Genomic DNA, 25,621 nt, shown 5'->3' with positions numbered 1-25,621 from the left:
AATCACACTAAAATCCCTAATATTCGCCATTTTTCAAGATTGTTAACGAAAATTAATTACCGTTGCTTTGCGCAATAAATGGACCTGGTTTTTATCAGCATTTTAAAATGTTACAATGAAATTGAATCAATTGAAAATTTCAAAGAAAGATCGAATTTAGAACGTGAGAATGTAGACAAATCGGTAAATAATGATCGTATCATAAAATGGTTAAGACGGCGTAAGGGTTGTATTTTTAAAACTTTAAATTTGAAAACCCTTTAAGAATTAAATTTTGAAAATTTTTCTATTAGGAAAAAATTAAGCAACAAAATTTGTTAATTTAAAAAAAATTTATTTAAAACTGTAAACTTCTTCTTTGAAAGTTGTTTTTTTTATTTACATTTTTATATAACCCCTGTTTTAATATATATATATATATATAATACGCAAATACCGACATAAAATTAACACTTTCAAAGAGTGATAAAGTACTAAGCAACATGGCTCTTCGAAGACCGATAATGAACGAATTTGATTCTCTTTCTCTAACAGAAATTGGAGCAAGATTTAAGTATAACTTAGAAGGTACTATTCGCTGGTGCAGAACTCATGGTTTACTGGCCGAAAGCATGAACTGTAGTGTATGTGGCGTTCCGTGCACACAGCAAGTAAAAAACAGCACGATCGATTTAGTAATTTGGAGATGTCCCGTTAAGCGCTGTAAAAGAACTATTAGTATTAGAAAAGGCAGTTTCTTCGAGAATCGCATTTGCATTTATGGCAGGTTTTAGGCTTGACATACGTTTGGAGTAGAGGCGCAGGTAAAAGTCGAGGGTTCTCATTAAACGATATCAGGCAAGAACTCAGCATTGAATCTGATCACACCATTGTTGATTGGAATCAATATTGCAGAGACACTTGCGTTGAATATTTCATCAATAACCCTGACCCAATAGGCGGGCCTGGGTGCATTGTTGAAATTGATGAATCCGTTTTTTGTAAAAGAAAGAACCACGTTGGTCGCATAATTCCGCAGCAGTGGATATTTGGAGGTTACGAACCTGCAACCAAGAAAGGTTTCTTAATTCCAGTGCAAAATCGCGATGCTGCAACATTGCTTCCAATTATTCAACAGTGGATCCTTCCTGGCACTACTATCTGGAGCGATATGTGGGCAGCTTATAATGGTTTGCAGGGGCCTTTATATCAACACGGCACAGTTAACCACTCCTACAACTTCGTAGATCCGCAGACCGGAGTGACCACAAATCACGTGGAAGCTATGTGGTCTAGAGCTAAAGCGAAATTTAAATCTATGATGGGTTCAAGTAATCGCGAGATGATTGGAGACTACCTATCAGAATTTATGTGGGCACAAAGGTTTAACGAACATCGTTTTTTTCATTTTTGGGACCAAGTTGCAACAACATATCCTGTGTGATCAGCATGATTCTTATTGTGTGCATAGAGAACATTACTTGCATTTACAATTTATGCTCTAGTAAACCAAAAAAACGGCTATTTTCATAGCCACAAATTTGTTTAAAACATTTTTTCAAAGAACTTAGGTTAGGGAGGGTGAAGTTGGACAGTTTTTAATATTTACCACTCGTATTACCTGCTGGCAGTTTCTAAGTTAGTTAAAAAAAACAGTTAAAATCAATTTCTAAGTCAGGCATTTAGCCTACAAATTCATCGTTGTTAATACGTACTATATATAACATAAATCATAATTAAATTTTGATTGCAATAACCGCTGGTTTAAATACTGCAGGTTTAACTTGCGCAAATTGCGCAAGATAAACGTACTTTAACGACTTTTCAACGTAAAAACCATGTTGTCCACGTCCGGTTAAAACATTATTCACTTTTTACTCTCAAAATGGCGAATATTAGGGATTTTAGTGTGATTTTTTACAACTTTGACTTCGAATTAGAGTACTTTCCGTTGATTTTCAGGTCCATGTTTTTATATTTTTCTGAATCAGCATAAAATTCTCTATCATAATCAATCATAAAAAAAGGGGGGGGAGAAACTGCAGTAGCGCCGAAAAAGATTCCAGGTTTAACATTATCAATCTGAATTATATAGTTTTTTTCTTTATTACCTTTTAGAACTTCCAATTTTCCTCTATTATATAAGCCCTACTTTGAAGATAATACTTTAAACTTTAGAATTTGTTTATTTAGATGAAAAATTTAAAACTAAAAAAAAGGTGCATTTTGCAAGCAATGAACCATTTTTACTGTTCTATTCGGTACAAACTGTGGTAATCTGAATCACAATATGGGTTTTTGTTTGCAGGGGAGAGGCGGGGGGAGGGAGGATTTTGCTTGTACAATTTAAATATGAATTTCAAAATCAGATTCATTATCTTATAAGCAAGTTACTTAAAAAATGGTATTTTAAATGAAGTCTGGAAATAACATTTTATATATTTCATTACAAAAACCAAAAGTCTTTTAATTCACCCAATCTTGAACTTGCATTTAGAATGGTTCAGTACATTATGATAGCTAACTGAGTTTTAAAACTACAACATTGAAACGTGAACGTTTAACTTTAATTTGAGCATAAATTCATTCTTTTTTTTTTGAATTGAATTTTCTTAACGGTTAATGTAATTAATGTTCAGAAATATTAACGGTTAATGTAATTAATGTTCAGAAATATCAACGGTTAATGTAATTAATGTTCAGAAATATTAACGGTTAATGTAATTAATGTTCAGAAATATCAACGGTTAATGTAATTAATGTTCAGAAATATCAACGGTTAATGTAATTAATGTTCAGAAATATTAACGGTTAATGTAATTAATGTTCAGAAATATCAACGGTTAATGTAATTAATGTTCAGAAATATTAACGGTTAATGTAATTAATGTTCAGAAATATTAACGGTTAATGTAATTAATGTTCAGAAATATCAACGGTTAATGTAATTAATGTTCAGAAATATTAACGGTTAATGTAATTAATGTTCAGAAATATCAACGGTTAATGTAATTAATGTTCAGAAATATTAACGGTTAATGTAATTAATGTTCAGAAATATCAACGGTTAATGTAATTAATGTTCAGAAATATTAACGGTTAATGTAATTAATGTTCAGAAATATTAACGGTTAATGTAATTAATGTTCAGAAATATCAACGGTTAATGTAATTAATGTTCAGAAATATTAACGGTTAATGTAATTAATGTTCAGAAATATCAACGGTTAATGTAATTAATGTTCAGAAATATCAACGGTTAATGTAATTAATGTTCAGAAATATCAACGGTTAATGTAATTAATGTTCAGAAATATTAACGGTTAATGTAATTAATGTTCAGAAATATCAACGGTTAATGTAATTAATGTTCAGAAATATCAACGGTTAATGTAATTAATGTTCAGAAATATCAACGGTTAATGTAATTAATGTTCAGAAATATTAACGGTTAATGTAATTAATGTTCAGAAATATCAACGGTTAATGTAATTAATGTTCAGAAATATCAACGGTTAATGTAATTAATGTTCAGAAATATCAACGGTTAATGTAATTAATGTTCAGAAATATTAACGGTTAATGTAATTAATGTTCAGAAATATCAACGGTTAATGTAATTAATGTTCAGAAATATCAACGGTTAATGTAATTAATGTTCAGAAATATCAACGGTTAATGTAATTAATGTTCAGAAATATTAACGGTTAATGTAATTAATGTTCAGAAATATCAACGGTTAATGTAATTAATGTTCAGAAATATTAACGGTTAATGTAATTAATGTTCAGAAATATCAACGGTTAAGTATAATACTTTTGAATTTTCTAAATATAGTTTTTTGTGCCAATGCTCCCTTAAATGGGGAGCATTGGTACTTAACGTTATTACAGAAGAAATTTCATCAAAAGTAAAATATCAAGAAACATAAAGATAATTCATTAAAATAAATAGTATTTAAACAATTATATTTAAATTGCTTAGGTATATAGTGCAAAGTGTATGAAAGCATTAGCTAAGTATTTGAGAAAAAAAACCACATTGTAATAAATATACTTTACCACATTGTACCAAGTATGAATGTAATCTACAGAACAGATACTGAAAACTCTGTACCAATGCTTCCTGATTTCAATGTACCAATCCTCACCCTATACGAGTGAGAGCTTCAAAGTGAAATATTTTTTTTATGTACCAAAAAATTTTTAACTCTTTTAATTTTTTTTTTTTTTGAGCTTTAGACTTGAACTTAAGTTTGAACAAGTTAAAATAGTAAAATGCACCCTAAAAAGTAGCGTATTTGCCATAGACAGTTAAACCTAAAACAATCAACCTAGCGGCAAAATAAGCAAAAGGTAAATTTACAGGTAACAAATGCTTAAACTTTAACAGTATTTTTTGTGGAAGAAGCAGTTACAAACAATATTTGGTATCTGCATTCAAACGTAGAAATTGATTTAAAACGGCTGAATATTTGCCTGTGCACCAATGCTTACCCGGTACAAATACTCCTCCTTCTCCCCTACGGTGACAGCTACAAGTCGTTTACAAGTGTATTTATTTGTACAGTTAAAATATTTTTAAGGTTCTGTCATTTCAATTGAGTATTGCAGCAACACAATAATATCAAAATGAAAATAAATTATTTCATTCTTACCCTTCAAAATAACCATAAAAAGACATGTTCCATTGTTTTCTAAGCTCTAAACATACATAAGCATTTAATGGATTCCGTTAAATATTTAACTACAGACATGCTGTAGGAGTATTAGGTAAAGAATAAAATCATGTAATTTGGAAACAATTAGCAATTTTAAATTCTTAGCCATTTATTCAAAATTTTACCAATGCTTACAAAAAAGCCAAAATCAAGCAGAAGAAATAAATTATGACGAAAAGTGCCCAAGAAAACTTTTTGAGACATGCAGGCTCATAAAAGATTTTGTTTATTCATTTCTTTCATTCTCTTAAGTTTTAGTCTGTTGTTTTTGGCAACAAGCGTTATGTGAGTCTGTGAAAGATTCTTATTCAGTCCGTATCAATTTGAAATAAGGCCAGGTTAGGTAACTCACAAACGTCAAACCAGTCGTGTTGCAAGTTTAATTTGGAAGGAAAGTTTTTCAATATAAAAGTTTCTCATAACGTTTTTAAGTGTGTTTTCTACTAATTGTTCACATTTTCATTTATAAATGCGAAGATAACGAACAGCTTTTCTTAGTTTTTAATAATTTTTAATAACTTAATTAGTAGACAAGTTTTGAAAAGTGATCATCAACTATTGCAAGTTTGACAATTAATAAAAGGGTTCTAAAAACCACGACAATATCAACTTAATAAACAATATGGAAATTTCAAAAACCTCTTTCTGCTTTCCATTAATTACAAATGTATGTTTACGAGTTAAAAATTAAAGAATTTGAGACAATTCAGCATTGCTCCAAGGTATGTTTCAGACTTCACTAATCTAAAAATATCGTAGAATCCTATATAAAATGTAAACCATGTTTAATAGAAAAATTGTTCTAGAACTCATAATATGTTGATCTGTTGTGAAATTGTTTTAGGGTAACTCTATGTAAAATTGAGACAAAAAATTAAAATTTCCCACCAAACCCTAATTTGGAAACCATACCAAGTCAGTAAAAATCATAATATTTGCTCCATCGGTCTTCTGATAATGTAACATTATCAATCTGAACTATATAATTTTTTTCTTTATTAAGGAAATCAAATGTTAGAGCAAAACCAACCTCCTTAGATAACCATTTTATCTTTATGATTAATATGGATGAAGGTGTAATTTAATGGAAACTTCTTGTCCCAGTAATGGTAGTTACTATTAATAATCAAAGTGCAAGTTTTTTTCGTGTTAGCTTCATTTCTTCAGCAGTGACATATACAAACTTGATCCAACTTAATCAAACATTGTTTTTGCAGACAGTGTTTGATCTGTGATTGGACTCTGCAAACTACCAATGGCAACAATCCTTTTTACAGTGCCACCAATACCATCACATGACAATTTGCTAATGCTTGTTACAAAGGAATTACAGATACAACTAGCAGAAAAATTTTCCGAATGATGACATATATCATAAAAATGTTTGGAGTTTTACAAAATTATAAAAAATGAATTTTTGTGATTATGGGACAAAGATTAGTTTTGATATAATCAATTGTTTGATACGTAACTTCATGGATAAATCCAACATCATGATTTTAATCATTTGAAATTACTCAAAAAGAAGATGCCACAAATTTCTCTCTCACGAAACATATGACAATTGGGTGGCTCTTATCTCATATCGTACTACAAAAGTATAATTCAATGCAAAATCTCCCAGAATGATTGCCTCATCAGGACTAATGGTTTCTTTAAGATGCATTAGATAGCTTGATTGTGACTTGGCGATTAATGAACGAAAAGTAATATATTATCAAACTTTTCACAAGAAGCTCCATGAATTCACTTCATGGAAGCGTCCTTGTTAATAGGTCAGTTCTTTTGATATCCATTTATTTATCACTTTCATCACTTTTATACTGCTTTTCTGGATCATAATCTTGTGTCAGATACAGTTGTAAGAAACGTTGGACAGCTTGTATGCCAGGACAACTATTGCATCGGTGAATCATGAAAACTTTCGATTCTCTGCTGCAGACAAGCAGTTCAATGGTAAATTGTTCACAAACACACATACACACACCCACAAACACACACACAGACAGAATGTATACCTTTTATACCAGAAAGAATGCACCATTTTAGGCCGAAGAATAATTTGGAAAATCCGATTTTATCTTATATGCTGCATAGAGTTCCTTTAGGCTTCACAAAATATATGTCTTAGATATGTGTTTATTTTGTCCAGTACTAATGTAATCTTTCTTAACAGGCATTTGTCTTGAATATTCATGATCAAAAATTACAAATTCTAAAATATCCTGGCTAATTTGATATTGTTTAATCACATCAGAGTATGCTATGATGCCTTTTTGCTTATGTAACAACTTTGATTTCTGAATTTCGCTTTGGAAACTGAAAACTCTTTTGCTGCTTTTCTACCAGACCAAGATTTTGGGGTTAATGTCAAAATTTGAAGTTGCCACCATCTATTAGAAAGTTTTTCTTTCATGCAGTCAACAAGGTAGTCTAGATTGTCAGCTTTGTTTTGAATCTCCTTCGGAACTTCAATCTTATCTGGTGTAGCAAGATCAGATTCAGTGACACTCAGAATATTTGCAATTTTCCTAGTAACTGATTCTTCATCTTTTATTTTCTCTTCCCAAGTGAAGGTTTGTTCGAGGATTTCACTGAATGAACTTTTATAGGAGAAACTTCAAGTTTCTTTACCTGACGCTAATTTATATCTGCATTATAGACAAAGTTTTTCACCTAATATTGTGAACAAAAGTGTGTATGTTGCCAGATTTTCATTCACTTTCACATTCATGTCATGTCAATTCACATTCGCTTTCTAGCTAAATCCCAATCGAGCACTGTTGACTGTTTGCCATAATTTAGAAAATGAAAATACCAATCAGACTCAGTAACTATTGTATATAAAACTGTAGTTTTCTCGCAACGCGTCGATGAGTTGACAACAATATTCTCTTCAACTAAATATTTTCACAAATTTTTTCTTTCTTTTATACAAGACAACATCACTACTATAAAAGGCCGGTTCTGACGCATAGACATGTCATGTATGGAAAAAGATGTTCTGACGCATAGACATGTCATGTATGGAAAAAGATGTTCTGACGCATAGACATGTCATGTATGGAAAAAGATGTTCTAGCGCATAGACATGTCATGTATGGAAATAACTACTAAAGGAATACCGGTTCTAACGCATTGGAGGGTTTTAAGATGGTGGTTTTTTTTCAATCTTTAAAAATTCCATGTTGACTTACCTTCTATTTTAAAAAAATGTTTTGTTATAGTACTTGTTGTAAAATTAATTAGCAATGTAGTTGGGTTTTGTTCTGTAGTGCCCAATAGCTAAGGTGCTTATTTTATTATTTTGTATGATTCTCTTGTCATCGTTATGACTGAGTGCGATTTTGTTAATTTCTTCTGTGTAAATTTCGTGATGACGGGAACGGAAAATGTTCATGGTTGCAAGTTTTATTTCTTCATTCATTAAGCAGTCGTAGTAATGTTGATTTTTGATGTGATTTTCAACAACTTTCTTTTCAACCCCTTTGCATTTTTTGTGTTCTTCATTTTCTTATTTTTCTTCAAGGATTATGTAAGAATACAGTTTAGGTCTCAGACCAACAAACTCAATAATTATCCTACCTCCAGCCTCGTCTTTAATCATCCCGATGATCTTTTTATTTTCTCCCACTATAAACCCAACGTTTTGAATGGCAGGATGGTCTTTAGGAAAATCGCTCGTGTCAAATTTGCTTTTTACGTCATCGACAATGTCTTGATAAAAATCTTCTGTTTCAATTTCATAGACGAGCGAGTCTGTATCAGTCATGAGTAATTTTACGCGATCACCGTATTTAGGCTTCATGTAGTCATAATGGAATTCAAACATCAAAGTCTTGCTTATATCGAGTATGCTCATTCCCAAGTAAACGGGTTTATCATAAAGGATATTTGTTTTTTGCATGTGAACCGCGATTAAGTTTTCATCAAAAATGGTGTTTCGTTTATATCGAGTGGTTTTAGACAATTTTAAGGCTTCTTTTTTTGTGGTGATAAGTCTGATATCAACACGCTTTAGAATATTCTCCATGGTTTTTCCAAAGACGGAGTTGTTCATGAGTTTAAAAAAGTCCTTTTCAAACTCGTTTTTAGCGACTTTTCTTTTATTGGTGTTGAGATCAATGTAATCTTTCATAAAAGGTTTCTCTATAAAGGTGATCCCTCTGTGAATTTTAGTGATGACTAATCCTAGTCGTTCATAGAGTATTAGGTTTTCATGATGAATGACGTATTTTTCTTTGTTGTTTAAATTAGGAACGAGTTTATCTACTTTTCCAATGGTTAATCTTTCAGGAGCTAAAGGGTAGTCATTGTGTAAATCATGAAGGTGATCGGGGTAATCTAAATCAACTTCAAGGATACAAGGCATGATATGTCAATTTTTTAGATCTTCTTCAGTCATCCATTTGAATCCTCCAACAGGAAGAGGTTTGCTCATAGCCCATCCATAAAGGTTATTAAAGTCTAAATACTGAATGAATTTTGATGTTTTTGTAGGATCGTATGACTTTCCCATGTATTTGTTATTGGCAGTTCCATGTCGATTGGAGATCATGCTAATCCCACCGCGTATTCCTTTTCGAATCATGTTGAGCATATCAGCATCGGTTAATAAATCCAATTTAATTTTAGTTATTTTTAACATGGCATCCCAAGCTAATCCAGGAGAGGTGTAATACCAAAGAGGGTCAAGACCGTAATATTCTATGCAAGCGTCTCTGAAATTTTCAAAGATATCTGCTAGAAGTAACACATCACACTTGTTGTACAGCTCGTGGTAATCTTTAAACGTTTTGAATCCGAATTCATCCCAAACTTTTTGAGCATGCTTATTGATAAAAGGTAATTGAGTTTCGGAAAATATTTTAACGGAGTCCATCTTTTCGTGAGGGTAAGGTGCTTTTTTTAATAGCAAATTTCGTTTTGTTCCGTTGAAATATGAATTTAGATTCTTAGACATTACATCTGCTTTTTTATAACTTCTATTAGCGCAATCTTCGCAATCGGCTTTGCATTTACATTTTTTACCTTTCTTTTCCAGACAGTTCTTTTTACACGTTCTTTGATCTAATTTAGAGCACTCATCACACAAATCTTTAACAAGGTTATATGCTAAATCTTCTAACGAGCTTCTCATGAATCTGTAGCTGTCAATAAACCTTATTTCTTTAAAGAGTTTAACAGGTTTACCTTTCTTATTAATATAATCTCTCACTTTGATTTCTTTAGAAAAGCTGATGTAATTTTCTTCATTGTTGGGTATACAATTAAGTTTTCCACCTAATTTCTTGATGAACAAATGGCTGTCGTATCCAGACAAGTTATGAAAGACAACAGGGATAAAATTTGGAATTTTATAATCCAAGTTGCATTTGTTATGAGCAGCACCACAGTACTTTCCGGTTAAATGACAGTGGTCTAATACTTTATCATCTTTAAGATCTTTATTGCAAATGTGGCATTCGGTTGCATCTTTAAATTTCTTTTCATCTTCATCAGTGATTATTTTCTTTTTTTCCCATTGTTTTTGTTGTAAATCGCTATCGTTCCAAATCTTTATAAGGTCGGCTTCAAGCATGGTGATAAACTTTTTAGCCACATCGTCATCATCGCTTTCAGCTGTGTATGAAACAAGCTTCCTCTTGTAAACGGTTTCGTCAAAGCATTTGATATAATAGACGATGGAGCTTGGAACATGTTTTTGATATTGTTTGGTGTAAGACTTTTTTGAGTTAGGGGTACAAGTGTTGACGGGTTTGATGAAACTTTCAAAGTCGGCATAGACTGCAAAGGGGTGCTTCATAGTCTTACTAAAGTTTTTAAACTCAGGGATTGCCCCTTCTTTAGGAAGATCGATTCTCATTGGAGCGTTATTATAGCAGTATTCTTGATGTTTTTGAAACTTTTCTTCTTGATCATAATCTTGAAGACATCTTTTGCAAAAATGTCTCTTGTGTTGCTTTTTCGATGCTGAAGAACTAGAAAACCTACTGAAACTTTTAATAAGACAATAATGACTAGTGTCTTTGTTTGTAATATACAGCAAATCAACGCAATGCTTTCGTTTAACAAAGTCTGATATTTTCAAAGGGTTGGGTTTACCATTTTCATACTCAAAAACGTTAATGCTAATAGTTGGATTATTTTCTTCAAACTTGTCTATTTTATGGTAATCCGCAGGAAATGTCACTCCTCCCCAATTCAACTCTTCTGATTTTTGAATCAAGTCTTCATCAATTCTTTCGTTGTCTATTTTTCAGATTTAACGCTCGAGTGACGGACCATTTGAAGCATTGATTGTCATCGTTTTTCATGTTGATGATAGCCTTTTTGTTTTTCAAATTGATAGGTAGATCTATGTAGGAAGAACCGCTGAGAGGTACGTAATCGATAAAGTTAATGTCCATTTTTAATATCTTAGCTCATTAACGTTCTCAAATCTGTAGCCGCTAGAATAATTTCAGAGTTAGATGAAAAGTTAGCTGTTCGAGTTGTTTCTCCACCTGTCGAGATGCTTACAGATTTCATTTCACACGTTAAAATAATTCTTACTTTGGTGTTTCTTTCTCCTTCAATGGTTTGAATGGCAGACTCTCTTACCAAATTAAAAAAGGATGCAAGGTCTTGATATTGAGAAGAAGGTTCATAAGAAAATTGCCTAACAGAACGCTCAGCTGAATGTTCAGTCAACTTGAATTTTATTTTATAAGGTTCTAACGCGGGAACAGGAGCATCAAATACAAGCCCTTTGAGAGACTTTATTGTTTTTTCCACTCCATTTTTAACATTGTTCACTGTATTCTTCACAGGTGTTGGAACATACGGATTAATAGCAGTACGAACTTGGTTAAAACCGTTAGAGACTACCGTTGCAATCCTTGAAAATATTCCAGGTTTTGGAGCAAGAACAGGTTTAGGTGTGATGACAGGCGATGAATCTGAAACTGGTTCATCAAGGATGTGATTTGAAGAGATGACAGGTCTTTATAAATGAGCCGGTTTTGGAGCAATAGGAGGTTTTATCACACTCGCAACAGGTCTTGGTGGAATGATCGCTGGTTTCGGAGCAATGACTGGTCTTGGAGGTTGCAGTGCTCTTACAAGATCACCCTTTTTCAACTTGTTATAATATTTAATATTTTGCTTTTTAGCAATTTCTCGTAATTCTTTCACCGTTTTGTTTTCCATTTTTTATATCGCAAGATTTTTATTTATATCATTTTCAATTTTTTAAATTCAATAGTTAAAAGAATTTAAAAAATCATCACGATTTTCCATGCGTCTTTGCGCTATAAATCTCAAATTTATATCCATTATCTACTTTTCCATTTCGATTTTCAAAGTACTGCCAACTGTGTCCTGTCTTTTTTTTCGATTCATAAGTAGAACCGTATTCAGCCACCTCACCAGTTTCAACATAAGTTATTCTTACACCTAAAGGATTATTTCTAATTAAACCAAGTCTTTCATATTTAGGATCAATTGGTTTCTTTTCTTTTTTCTCATATTTTCTAGGTCTTCCCACAGGTCTCACTTCTTTTGAGTTTTCCAAAATCGCATCTTTACTAATCAGGTTGTTTTCAACCGCAAGCATCATGAGTGTAATTACATTGTCAGACGTTTTGGAAACACCATTTTCTTTTAGCAATTTTTTCAAAACCTTTCTTGTGTATGTCATCTTTTTATTTTGCTAAGATTTTACTCAAATTCGATTTTTTCATTTCTGCAATCTGAAGAATTTTAAAGTTTTCATACACAATGTCTTTTGACTTGAGTGAATGAATTAAAATCGCGCTTTTTAATTCTCCAGAAATCTTTTTTTTCTCCTCAAAATCACAATCCCAACCAAGCACATACTTGTCAATCATTCTTAGTCTTTCTTTTTTCTTCAATTTTTCCCAAGTACTGAGACGTTCTTTGATTTTCTTTTCCATTCGTGAAAATTCTATATCACCACTCCATACAAGTTTGTAAAGCTTGTCTCTCTCTTCATCACTGTATACTTTTGGAATATTAAAATTTCCGTTTTCAGTGACGTAAACAGATTCGCGAAACACACTTGTTTTTCCAAAAGCAAGAAGCTCAAGATGTCTTTTTTTAATCATGTCGGTCTCTTTCATACTACATTCTAGAAAAAACGGAAAAAACTGAAATGTTATCATTTTTTATTCTTATTACAAATGTTTTAGATCCTTTTTCGGTCTACCCACAGGTCGCTCTTCCTTCACGTCTTTAATCCATTCGTTTTTATCAATCAAGTTGTTTTCAATAGCAAGCAACATTAACGACATTTTATTGTTTGACGTTTTTGAAATTCCGTTTTCTTTCAGTAATTTTTTCAAATCCTTTTTCGTATATCTCATTTTTTAATTAAAAAATATTATTTTGAAGGGTGTTAATAAACAATATTCATTCGGCTTCCATCTGATTTAAGCCTAAGCAGCTTATCGGAAATGATGATAGCAAAAGCCTCAGTGTTTGCAGGAACGTTTGAATTAAATGTAGCTTTTATTTGCACATCTAACACTGAAGTTTTCAACCTCTCAGCCTGCTTGCTTACATCAAAAACAAAAAGGGGACAAATGTATCTATAATTTAATGCAGACAAATTGGGTTGAGCTATAGTTTCGCTAATTCCATAAAGTTTATTGTCAAACTTTGATGCATCTCTATAAGCTCTTGAGTATTTGTTATTAAAATCTAAATTATAATCGACAGCAGGATACCTTTCACTGTTTAAAGTGACATACATGTTTTTCAAGTCACAGTGATCAAATACCGAAGGATTTAATTCTTGACTTCCAGATTTATTGGTTTGGAATCCAACAATGACATACCTTGGTCTTTCACTGGAAGATCTTGCGCTCAACCTCCAACTAAAGGTATTTGATACAGGAACAGAGATGGTATTGCATTGTCTAGATCTGAACGAAAATGGTACATCCACTTTTGATTCAATGATTTTGTAAAGATTGTTAGTAGTTGCGAGAGAGGGTGTGACATGAGGCATAAACAAGGACAGTTTGAAATTCACTTTTCCTGCAGCTGTTGCAGCTGTTCTAAAAATAGCATCACTATCGCTCTTTCTCACAAGAGTAAGTGTATGCTTAAATCCATAAAGCACTTTATCGTAATCATCGCAAAATCCAAAAATGTGGTCCAAACTCACCCTTCTCAAGCATTCCTTTTTTAAATTTAATTTTGTAAATTATAAAAATAATACAGTGAAAAAAACTTTTTAAAAATGATATAAATAATTTTCTTTCTTGTAAAAAAAATGACTTTTTCAATTAAAACGTTTGACACAGAATTAAACAGAAACGTTATACACGTATACCTCAGCTATGAACATTATCGCAAAAGCTGTATAGGTGTAGAAGAATATTACAAAGAAATACGTAAAGAAATGTTTTTAAGAGGATTGTCATGGCAAGATAAAGAATTATTGAAAAATATACTAGAAAAAGAACAAAAAGATAAGGAATATCAAAAACAAAAACAAGCAAGATATAATAAATATATACTTAAAAAACCTATTTAGTACACGCATGCAAGAAATAATAATGTCATATATAGCTTATGACATTATTCACTTATAGAAGAAATTAACAAAACCGCACTCAGTCATAACGATGACAAGAGAATCATACAAAATAATAAAATAAGCACCTTAGCTATTGGGCACTACAGAACAAAACCCAACTACATCGCTAATTAATTTTACAACAAGTACTATAACAAAACATTTTTTTAAAATAGAAGGTAAGTCAACATGGAATTTTTAAAGATTGAAAAAAAACCACCATCTTAAAACCCTCCAATGCGTTAGAACCGGTATTCCTTTAGTAGTTATTTCCATACATGACATGTCTATGCGTCAGAACATCTTTTCCCATACATGACATGTCTATGCGTCAGAACCGGCCTTTTATAGTCGTAACATCCCGCAAAATTGGAATTAGTGAAAGATTGAAAAAAAACGGAAAATTTGTCTTCGCCATTTTAAAATCAAAAAATAACTGTCAAAAAATGTTTTTGTGTTATTTTCTTTACACATTTGAATTCAGTACCTTCAAATATGGTCAGTACTGATTTTCAGCTGTTTTCTTCTACTAGAATTTGAGTTATTCAAAAAAAGGTGACGCTATAAAACCTATCATGGCGGACGTAAACAAAAAATTTAGCAGTTTAAGCTAAATTTCAAAATATCATAGCTTTTGAACCATTTGGAGTTAAAGGCTTAAATTTTGCATTTTTTTATGTTTCATTGAAAGGTACCACTTGTTAAAGATTAGTGAAAATAATGAGGGGTTGGGTGGGAAACTTTAATTTTTTGTCCCACTTTTACATGGAATTACCCCAGAAAATTGCAGAAATTATAATTTAGGGTAGTTGTTCAAAAGTAATTGTAAATAAGTGTTAATTTTAACAATCTGTTGGTTTTTATGACGTTTTTGAGGGATAATGCATGCTATAAGAGAAGGAGGAAATTTGTAAAGAAATGTTTTTGTTTGAAGAGAACATTGTTGTCATCTCATCGATGTGTAGCAAGAAAACTTCATAAGACCTCTCCGTTACTGTAGATCATTTATTATTACGTTTGATTTACGATTGGCGAAGGGTTATCCATCATTTTTTAAAAATTAATTATCTTATCATTGAATCCAGTTACTTTAAGAGGAGGAAATAATCATATAAAGTAAATTGAATAATCATATAAAGTAAAATGTGAAGTTATAACTCGTAACCTGGACAACACTTGTCACAATATGCCATATCAGTACTACTACCATAACACCACTCAAAGTTATTTTTGGCACTGCATTTTCTTGTTCTGTTCATATGTCCGTTACCATTTGTTACATAACACATTGACCAATCATTCCATTGTGCCCATTCAACTACAAATAATTTAAAACAAAATATAAATTTTGAAAACATTTTACTATAATAAAAGACAGAAAGAAGTTCTACTAAAATTTTTTTAAAATTAATAACCCAATAAGTTTATAGTTAAAGTTTGCATTTCAGTTTTTACAGAATGGTGGAACTGTTAATAGCACACACTTGTCCAAAATTGGAAATAACTACTCCGAAGCTTCCCGAAAAAACCCTTTGGAGCGGAGTATCTACATATGTTCCTGATTAGAAAAATGAAAAAAATGAAATCCTTCATGACCGTCCGAGCGAGAAATTTCAGTTTAAAAAATAAGATTTTTGCCAAAAAAAATTTTAATTTTTTTTTTCAAAATTTGATGAAAAAATCAGTTCTTAAGTATTAGTGGCACATCCCTAATAAAATATTGAACCAAATTTCGGGAAAAGGCATTTTAATGACATATTCATGTTTTCATTCGTGGAATGCACAACTCAAAAATGCCAAACTCAGCAAAAGAATCATGAAGACTGTCGGAAGTCAGTTTGTCTCCTCTGTATGAAAAAATGTTCTAGGGAGCTAACAAGTTTTCTTAAAGACCAAGTCAAGAGTCTGATTTCTCAGGATGTTGACTTTTGTGACACACGAGTCCCACTTGGAATGTGTGATTCTTGCAGACTGCTTCTGAGGAGAAAGAAAAATGGTGAGAATGTCTCTGTCCCTCCCATTTTTGATTTCTCATCTGTCATCCCTAGGCCTGAGACAAGAGGACAGCAGTGTGATTGCATCATTTGCAAAATTGGACACCTGAAAGCCTTGCAAAAGCACCCATTTGAAATGCCACAACAGCCTATACCATCCCAAGACCAAAGAAGATGTTCTGATTGCCTCTCCTTAATTGGAAGAGGAGTACCTCATCAATGCAATCAGTTCACATTCAGGCATAACATAAAGATGTTGGCATCAAAAGATTCCAAAGTCAGTGAACAGATTGCTTCAGCAGTCATTTCATCTAAAGAGGCTTCTCCTCATGGAACCCTAAGAATAGCACAAAGTGGTGGTGGGCGACCTTTGCCAATTACTCCAGGTAACAGTAACTTGCAAATCTTTTATCTGATAGTAATTAAAACTTTGTCATTGTCTTTGTCTTTTACAAAAGAAAAAACCTTTAACAAATAAAATTTGCAGTTCAAATCTAAACTTTACTTTCCATAAAGAAAACTTGGTTGTTTATGTGAAAAATTTGCTCCTACTCATAGCAATGTTTTTAATAAAAAGACTCTTTGGTGATGAAGTAGTTCTAAAAGCCCAAGACCTTGCAAACATTCAGACAAACACAGGGCTGTCTAATGCAAGCGTCAAAAAATTGGCCTCAACATTGAACCATGTTGCACAAGCCAGAGTTGTTGAACCTCAATTCCGGGCAAAATTCCATCAAATAAGTACACAACTATCTGAACATTTCACTCACACAAACATAACTGTGACACATGAAAAGTCTCAGACAAAGAAACAAATTGTGGTTCACTGCAAGAATCTCTCTGAACTTCTCAATGATGTCTTGCTCAAAAGACAAGTGTATAAAGAGCACATAGTCAAGCTTGGAATTGACGGTGGTGGTGGTTTCCTCAAGGTTAGCCTTGGGATTCAAGAAGATGAATTGATTTCTCAAGTTCAAGCTCCACCAGACAAGAAGACACTTACATCTTTTGCAGCAAAAGACAGTGGTGTGAAATCTCAACTTCTTGTTGCTGTAGCAGAGGATGTACCAGAAAACTATGAGAATTTGAGAACAATACTATCTCTCATCTTCTCTGAGCGAGTTGACTTTCTTCTTTCAAGTGACCTGAAGGTGGCAAACCTTGTGTGTGGGCTTCAGTCACATGCAAGCTCACACCCTTGCACATGGTGTGACATTGACCACAATAGGTTATCACAGAATGGTAACTTTCGAACCTTTGGATCCATCAGAAGATCTTATGCCTCATTTAAAGCAGCTGGTTTAGACATGAAAAAGGCTAAACAATTTCAGAATGTGGTGCATGAGCCCCTCTTGGATTTTTCTGACAATGCACTTGTTCTTGACATCATACCACCAATGGAGCTACATCTCCTTCTCGGTGTAGTGAACCATCTGTTCAAGGCACTAAAGGACTCCTGGCCTGAGGCTGAAGAATGGCCTAAAGCTCTTCATATCAAAGAACAGCCTTTTCACGGAGGGCAGTTTGCTGGGAATGAATGCCGCAAACTCCTCAAAAATGTTGACCTTCTTCAAAGACAAGCAGAGAATTGTTCAGCTTTTCATGTTTTTCCATTCATCTACACTTTGAGAAAGTTTGATGCAGTTGTGAATGCCTGCTTTGGAAATCATCTGGATTCAAACTACTCAAAGAAAATTGACCAATTTCAACTGGCTTTCCTCTCCTTGCCAAAAGTAAGTGTGAGTCCAAAAGTCCACACTGTCCTCTTTCATGTCAAGGAACAGACAACAGAAGCCCTTCATCACAGTTTCCGAACCCACTGGGAGAGATACAAAAGGCCTCTGGGTCATCCAGACTATCCAGAAAAGTTGCTGAGTTGCATAGTAGATTTCAACAGCAAGCGTCTTTAATGCAAAGTTATCAAGAAAACATCGTCTCTTTGTTTCAGTTTATTTATATTTTAGTTTTTCAAAAAAGCTTGACTAACTAACATTAAAGCTGCCCCCAACTCAATTTTTTAAAGAGTACATTGTTTTCTCACATTGTTTTCTCACATTATTTCTTTGTTATGTGTTCATAGAATAAAAAGAATAAAAGCAATCTACAGTGGACAATTGTTAAATCATTTTAAAAAAAATCAAAATTAAACTTGCTAAACAATCATTTTACTTTTGATTTTGAAGTTTTTTAAACATTTTAGTGACTTACCCATGCATCAGGGATCTGTTATGTAGTGTAGATCAATGTTTAGTGAATAAAAAATGTGTTTTCTTTTGATTGCAAAAAAATATTTTTTGTCGCAATTTCTTACATTTTAAAACTAAAATTTCTCGCTCGGACGGTCATGAAGGATTTCATTTTTTTCATTTTTCTAATCAGGAACATATGTAGATACTTCGCTCCAAAGGGTTTTTTCGGGAAGCTTCGGAGTAATTATTTCCCATTTTGGACAAGTGTGAGCATAAATATGCTGCTTAAAAACTCCTTTGTATTGGAAAAATAATAAATTTTATTAAGCGTCATGCTGATATTTCTAAAACGTCATTTATGCTGCATTTTTTGTATAAAAATTTGTTGAGATAAGAAACTTTAATATTCATTTTTATTTTGATAAGGAGTTCGTTTACCCTGGCAACTTTCCAGCTACATTTTACGAGCAATTTGGATGGGGAACAGTGATTGGAAATTCTGAAATTCAGTACCTGATGTTTTATTGAAAAGAAGAACCGTAGAGACTCTTGATGAAAAGATCAATGAACAATGAAATTAGTCTGATGAGTGTACTGAATTATGTTTCTCGTTTTTCATCAATGATATTTTTCAATTTTTTGAACTGAGGAAGGACTATTAAATTGCTTTATTTTAATTACGACATGAATTCATGGTCACTATCCTTCAGAGATTTGTTATTTAATTTTTTCACGAAAACAATTCCTCCAACTATTTCATGTCAGATGTAAAAAATATTATCAAGTTCAAAAAGTGACTCTTAAGTGTCTCAAGGCAAGTCTAAATAAATTCCCCACACCACACGAAAAATAATTATTTTTGTAAATTATGAAATATGTTAAAGTAAGGAGTCATATTGAGATAAGAATTAGATTTAGCTATAAATTTATCAACTTAACTAAAAATCAATTGAATTAATTATTTTCTGTCCTACATCCTTTTTAATTTGCACGGCAGATTAAGTTTTAATTTTTGCTTGTGCGCTTTAAAGCACCACTTTTTAAAAAAAAAGAAAGATCGCAGTGAAAAAAGGAGGAATATCGCATTTTTCTAAATTCAAGATAATCAATGTTTAGCGTTTGAAGTTTAAGAGATTTAAATTTGAAGCCCAAGTAATCTTCATTGCTTTTTGTAAATTCAGTAGCTTCTTAATACAAAGTAAGGTGTCGTTGTTTGTTGTTAAAATATACGAGCAGCAATATCAAGTACAATATCGAGCAGCAATATCAAGTACAAATAGATAGCATGAACGGTTATTCAATTTAAAATCATTATGTGTTAATTTTCAACTTAATTTTAAACCATGATCAAAAATACATTAGACCATTTATATTGATAACTTTAGTAAAGATATTTTGAAAGTATCTTTGTTTACATTTTTTTTTTTTTTAGTTATTATAATTATTAAAAAAAAAAAAAAAAAAATTGAAGAGTAACCGAAAGACTTCTGTCTTGGTACATCACAACTAATTTTAAAAGAAAGCTCTTGAAATCTTGTTTAAATTAAACTTTTACATTTTGTTATAAGAGATGTTACTTAAAAAATACAATAGCTGAGGTTATTGAATTCCCAAAGCATACCATTTAATCCATTAACGTGGAGTTAATTAGGAATATTCTTCTAGATAAAAAAGTACAGACCTTCACAGTGGTCATTGCTAAAGCATTCACCGAATTCGAATGTAAAATCATTGCTAAATCCAGTTTTACAATATGTTCGTGTCCTGTTCTTAAAACCTTTGCCACAAGAGATGTTACAACTTGACCAGCTACTCCACTCCTCATATATCCCTAAAAAGTTTAATTTAATTGAATATGCAAACTTGTTGTTTTAACAATTACTTTAAACATTTTTTAAGCAAGAGATGAAAAGTTATAATGAAACCAGCTTGCAAAATATGAAGAAAATCTAACAAAAAAGTTTTAAATTTAGTAACTTTATGCCATTTTTTCCCCATTAACCTTATTACTTTAGTAAATGTGTGGCTTGCAAATTTTTCTATTTATTTGTTAACATGTCATAACCTTTATCAAAAGAAACACTAATACCATAAGCTCCAGTTAATATAACTAAATTTCTGATGAAACCAGGCTGAGGGGTGTACCAAGGATCTGAGACATAAACAGAAACATTTGGTAAATTCACAGGTTGTTTGTTTAAAATTGAAAAGACTTTTGTTGCATTTAGATGGATCGAATAGATGTAACTTCCATTTACTAGTTCTTGAGATATTTTTATTGTTGACCATTGCATTAATGGAAGTTTACCAAACGTTATATAAGAGTCTGAAATACCATTTATTGCAGATGATACTTCAATAAATCCATTACCACTTGGAGTAAAAAAAACGGCAGGAATTCGATCTCCATAGTTATTATTATTTTCTTTTTTTGTCAAGTGAATCACGCTTGTCCACATTTTAACATATGATGTTGGCATAGCCTCAAATGTTACCATGAACTCCTTATGAATGTTGTTCAAAGTTGCAACAACATTAGAGCTTGTAAATTGGGTCTCTTGCAAAACAAACACAGATTTCAAATCTATAAAATCGTAATTAGCATATAATTAATCAAAAAAATTATGCAAGATTTGCAAATGCAGCCGCACAACATTTATAAATATATAGAAAATAAAGATTTAATAAGTCAAGAGATAGGACAAATTGAAACTGATTCTTAAACTGATTCGCCAAATTTAAAACGATTAAACAACTTTCTTCCTAATAGAAAATTTTGTTTGGGTTTAATTAATCATAAACTAAATAAAAATTTGTCTCTTCCTAAAAAGAAATTGTTTTAAAGTTCGGATATTGACCCTACCTGAACAACTTGCGTTACAGTTTACTATTTCTGAACTGTTTCCTAAACATGATGTAAAATAATTAGTGGTGTTGCACAAGCGTGACCTGTTCATTTTACCAAACCCATTAGATACATAGCAAATTGACCAATCACCCCATTGTGTCCAGTTTGCTAAATCAGATTCATGAACGTGTTCATATAAATAATAGAAACTAAAAAAAAATATATATATCACCTTTTGGTTTTTATTTCAATTAACAGCGTCTAAATATAGCGTTTAAAAAAATCAAGTATAAAATATTAAATAGATCTTTTTTTTTAGTGGTTATGTTAATCAATTTTAAATTTTGCTTGTTTTTTTTTTTTACAATATTTTGGGATTTCAAAAATATTTCAGTTTTCTCAATAAATTACAATTAATTTTAAAAACTGACAAAAGCAGAAGACGTTAGAGAAAAAATTATGCTCAAATACTTCTAAAAAAATTCTAAAAGTTATCAATCGTAACTTATGAACAACACTAATCATTTACAACAATAACAACTCTTTTGATTTAAATAGTATTTTGAAAATCAATTCTACAATGGATACTTTTTTTTTTAAGATGAAAAAATGTTAAATAAGTAAAAAATACAATTTCAATACTTCAATTGGGCAGATGAAACCCGCCGATCAAAAGGTTTTATTTGGTTGTAATTATTCTTTAATTGATGGTATTTTGTGTGCTTTGTGTAAAGTATTTTATTCTTTTTAATAAATTATGAGAATTTGTACAGCAAAGTTGAAGCTATGGTTGTATGGTATTTTGCATTTGTTAGATGGTTTGCAGCTATGTTGTGTACCCACACCCACAACCTCTTTACTTGCTCGCTCTATAGGGAACTAGAACACCATTTGTAAAAAAGATTTGAAAAAAGAATTTAGCCCGAAATAAGAAAAATTATTGCTAAAAACGAAAGTGAAATCTAGATGGGAAATCTTCATTAAAAGTCGTTTTTTCTTCTTTTAATTTTATTCTTAGAGAGTAAACAAACTTTATTAACACTTCGAAAAGTTGATTAACTGATAAACTGTTATTCTTAAAAGAATTATTTACCTTTTTAAATAGGAAAGAAGATATAAGGTTCGGTTTGTGCAGTTCCCTTTCAATATTTTTAAGCTACGATTATGCTTTAATATTGTTGTAATTGAAATGAGTAAAATAAATTAATTAGTTTTAAGTTTTACCAAAGTTTAACATAAACTTACCGCTTAAACCTTCAGGTAAACTCAATTCAATATATAACATGGCGACCTAGAAATAAAGATGATAAAGATAAAAATCAGTGAAAAAGCTTGTTTTTTTGTGTGCATTTTTTGAACCATCGATAATGCAAGCTGGGAACATCTAGGTTTTCTGTGAACATAGCAGACGGTTTTATAACTGTTACTTTTAGCAAAAGCTAAAAATCTTCATAAATTGTTGGTCTCTTAAAATGTTTATATGATTAAAAGACTTCGAACCTAGCAAACTGGTAAAAATAAAAGCTTAACTCAAACTGGCAATCAAGTTCTTTGTTAAAATTCTTTCGCCTGCCGATGACTAGGTGTATTATTATTTAAAACAATTGATCGATATTTCTTAAATTGAATTATCATACAGAAAATACTTGGAAAAGATATTTCGTGCAAAATTTTTCTCGCTTTTTTACTGATCGATAAACTAGATTTAAAAAACGAAAAAAAACGTTTGCATTCCAACTCGTCTCTACTAAAACACGACCTTTAAAGTTTTTTATCAAAATTACGAAGCTGAGAAATTTAAAAACCAGCTTTGCTTGTATATTTAACTAACAATATATCAAAGTTTTAAAATAAAAATCGTACCAGGTATAAATTTGCAAAAAGTTTCAATATCGTCATTTATGGTATTTTCATTTTATTACTTTTAAATAAGCTCCTTTAGATTGAGTTAAATAAACTAGTTTTTTCCTTTCACAGGCTTTGTTAATATGCGCATTTCAATATGCAAAAATGTATTTAAAATATTAAATAAGATATTTCAATTCAACTATGCAAATGTCAATCTATATATAATGGTAAAAAACGATAAATGTTGAATCCATGTTTCATGGCTACTTCTGAAATTTCACAATTCAAGTAAAATTTAGTTGGATTGTGTGATTCTACAGGTTAAAAGTGAAGTTTGACAATCCATGGTAACAGTTTCAAAAACAGGGTATTATTAACTACGCTAAATCTCTATCGATTCCTTAGTCGGCATATACGTTGACTGTGAAAAGGGGTGACCGCAAATTGGTAATAAATGCGTTTTGAAGTCAACATTTTAAATGCTGTCACAAAATAGTACGTATCAATGAAGTTGACATAGCAGTCAAATATTTTTAGAAGAATCATAGTCAGTGTTTTTTTTAAACCTTGAAATATAAAACAGAAAGCTATTGAAAAAGCTTTTATTTCCCAATCCTAAGTCAAATTACAAATCCTAATTACAAATAACTTTAGTTTTTAAAAGAAAGCATTGACTTAAAAATAAAATAATTTGAAATTGCTATAGCGATCCAGTGCTTAAAATGCTATAACCTTTTGCCTAATACTATATGAACTACCACTACAAATTACTTTAGAAAAAGATGATTGGTTAAATTGTCAATACAGATATCTCGTGAAGTTTTATCGTTATTTAATTGGTTGGTATTTGGTGGATTTATTTATCTTAATGATATATAAAAAAAAGTTGGAAAGCAAATGGTTTTCAATTGTGGTATTTAGGGTAGGAGATGGCTCTAACCAATCTCTTTCCACATACTTTGATATATACTTGTTGATATTTACTGTTGATTATTAATGCGCTTATTAACAATGGAGAACATTAAAAATTTTTAGCTTTTTGTGATTTAATGTAATGCTAAAAGAAACAGAAAAAACCAAAAATACTTGAATTTTAAATTGGTTGTCTTATTTTAATCACCCTAAGATATAATAGATTAGGTCACATTAGGTCACATTAGCTCATAATAGCTTCATACTTTATCATCCTAACCAACAATTGATAAACATTTTAACTATTTGTTCAAGCTATCTTTAAACTTTTGCTTTTAATGGCTAAACAACATTCATTGTACGTCCAAATTGTGGCCATAGTGAAACTATAAAATAAAAAAAAATTTAATACAATACTTGTTAAGATCTTGTTATGCTTTGCCTTAGAAATATGTCGCTTACAACAAATAGTTTTGACTTTTATCAATTATTTTACTACAAAATAATTTTTTTAATTTTTATTAATTGAAAAAAGCAACATAGTTCTTGGCTTCCCTGCATAATAATTTACTCACAGACTCTTCAATAAAATATCTTTTCTTGCTTACATTTAGAGTTATAAAAAGTGCTGCTGCAAGCAACTTGATTCTAAAGTGTAGGTCTATTGTTTAATGTTTCAGATTTTATTCGTCATAAACGAAATTTTTTTTTTAAGATTATTACTAAAACTACCGTATAATTGAAAATAAAAGGTTACTATGGTATCTTTTACTTGATAAGATATTGTAGCATTCATTCTCATAAAAGTTTACAAGTTTATTCATGTACAATACTCAATTTTGTATTCACGTGAATTTATTTATTAAAAGCAAGTCGAGAGTTAAAAATTCGTCGAGACTTTTGAGTGCAATCTTCAATGGTAAGTTTTGGCTGCCAAGATAACATATCTGAATAAAAAAAATAAAATAAATATTGAGTATTGATTTAAATAAAAAAGTATGAATATGAGGTTTTTCCCATAAACTTTTAAAATGTCATTGAAGACTTTTCCGTAGATTTTTTATTTTTTAGTGAAACTGATTTAACTTTGTAAATGTTCTTTTAAAATTTAACAACGAAAAACGAAGGTTGTGAACAAACATCAACATTTCTTTTAAATTATATCAGAGATAATGAAGAATTGCGTAATTTTGGTAGGTCTTTTTTTTTTTTAAGATATAAAAATTTATTTTTGTGAAACTGTAATAAGTTGTAAGTTTTATGAAGAGAGCTATAAATTGGTTACATGAAGAGAACTGTAAATTGGTTAATATTCGCCGAATCAAACTGACATATATATGTAAAAAATCAAACTGACATATATATGTAAAAAATCAAACTGACATATATATGTAAAAAATCAAACTGACATATATATGTAAAAAATCAAACTGACATATATATGTAGAAAAAGAAAGTAAAGTTATAACATCTATAGATATCTTTACATATATACGTAAAAAGTGCTAAAGAAAAAGTGAATAATTCATTGATTTAATACATCAC

The 25,621-nt window shown here is 31.0% G+C and overlaps 2 protein-coding genes across 8 annotated transcripts in view; one reads left to right on the top strand and one right to left on the bottom strand.

Moving 5' to 3' along the window:
- Positions 1–24,780, bottom strand: part of LOC149884704 (uncharacterized) — a 28,781-nt gene extending 4,001 nt beyond the window's left edge. Inside the window, exons 1-8 of one of the 7 annotated variants that reach the window (XR_016454762.1) lie at positions 24,685–24,780; positions 24,343–24,462; positions 22,562–22,607; positions 21,332–21,484; positions 20,558–21,052; positions 20,150–20,299; positions 15,451–15,603; positions 4,637–4,682 (exon numbers count right to left, since the gene is read on the bottom strand). Coding sequence is in view for 4 of the 7 variants with exons in the window: in XM_090095089.1 (XP_089951215.1) it covers positions 4,637–4,682; positions 15,451–15,603; positions 20,150–20,299; positions 20,558–21,052; positions 21,332–21,484; positions 22,562–22,607; positions 23,180–23,215 (1,079 nt within the window). In the remaining 3 variants the exon portion in view is untranslated. Of the gene's footprint in view, positions 1–4,040; positions 4,131–4,636; positions 4,683–15,450; positions 15,604–20,149; positions 20,300–20,557; positions 21,053–21,331; positions 21,526–22,561; positions 22,608–23,179; positions 23,309–24,342; positions 24,463–24,651 lie in introns of those variants that run through there. The other 6 variants (XR_016454763.1, XM_090095091.1, XM_090095092.1 and 3 more) reach the window with 6 other exon arrangements.
- Positions 24,781–25,113: 333 nt separating this feature from the next.
- LOC145186875 (uncharacterized) overlaps positions 25,114–25,621 on the top strand; it is a 110,588-nt gene continuing 110,080 nt past the window's right edge. The window contains exon 1 of the mRNA XM_090094548.1: positions 25,114–25,269. Within this exon, the coding sequence (XP_089950674.1) occupies positions 25,249–25,269 (21 nt within the window). The 5' untranslated portion in view covers positions 25,114–25,248. The remainder of the gene's footprint in view (positions 25,270–25,621) is intronic.

Source organism: Hydra viridissima, unplaced genomic scaffold (genome assembly GCF_058129835.1).
Source record: "Hydra viridissima isolate aposymbiotic clone 2 unplaced genomic scaffold, HvirCarnegie_v1 scaffold_8, whole genome shotgun sequence".
Lineage (NCBI taxonomy): Eukaryota > Metazoa > Cnidaria > Hydrozoa > Anthoathecata > Hydridae > Hydra > Hydra viridissima.
This window is presented reverse-complemented; position numbering and strand designations above follow the sequence as displayed.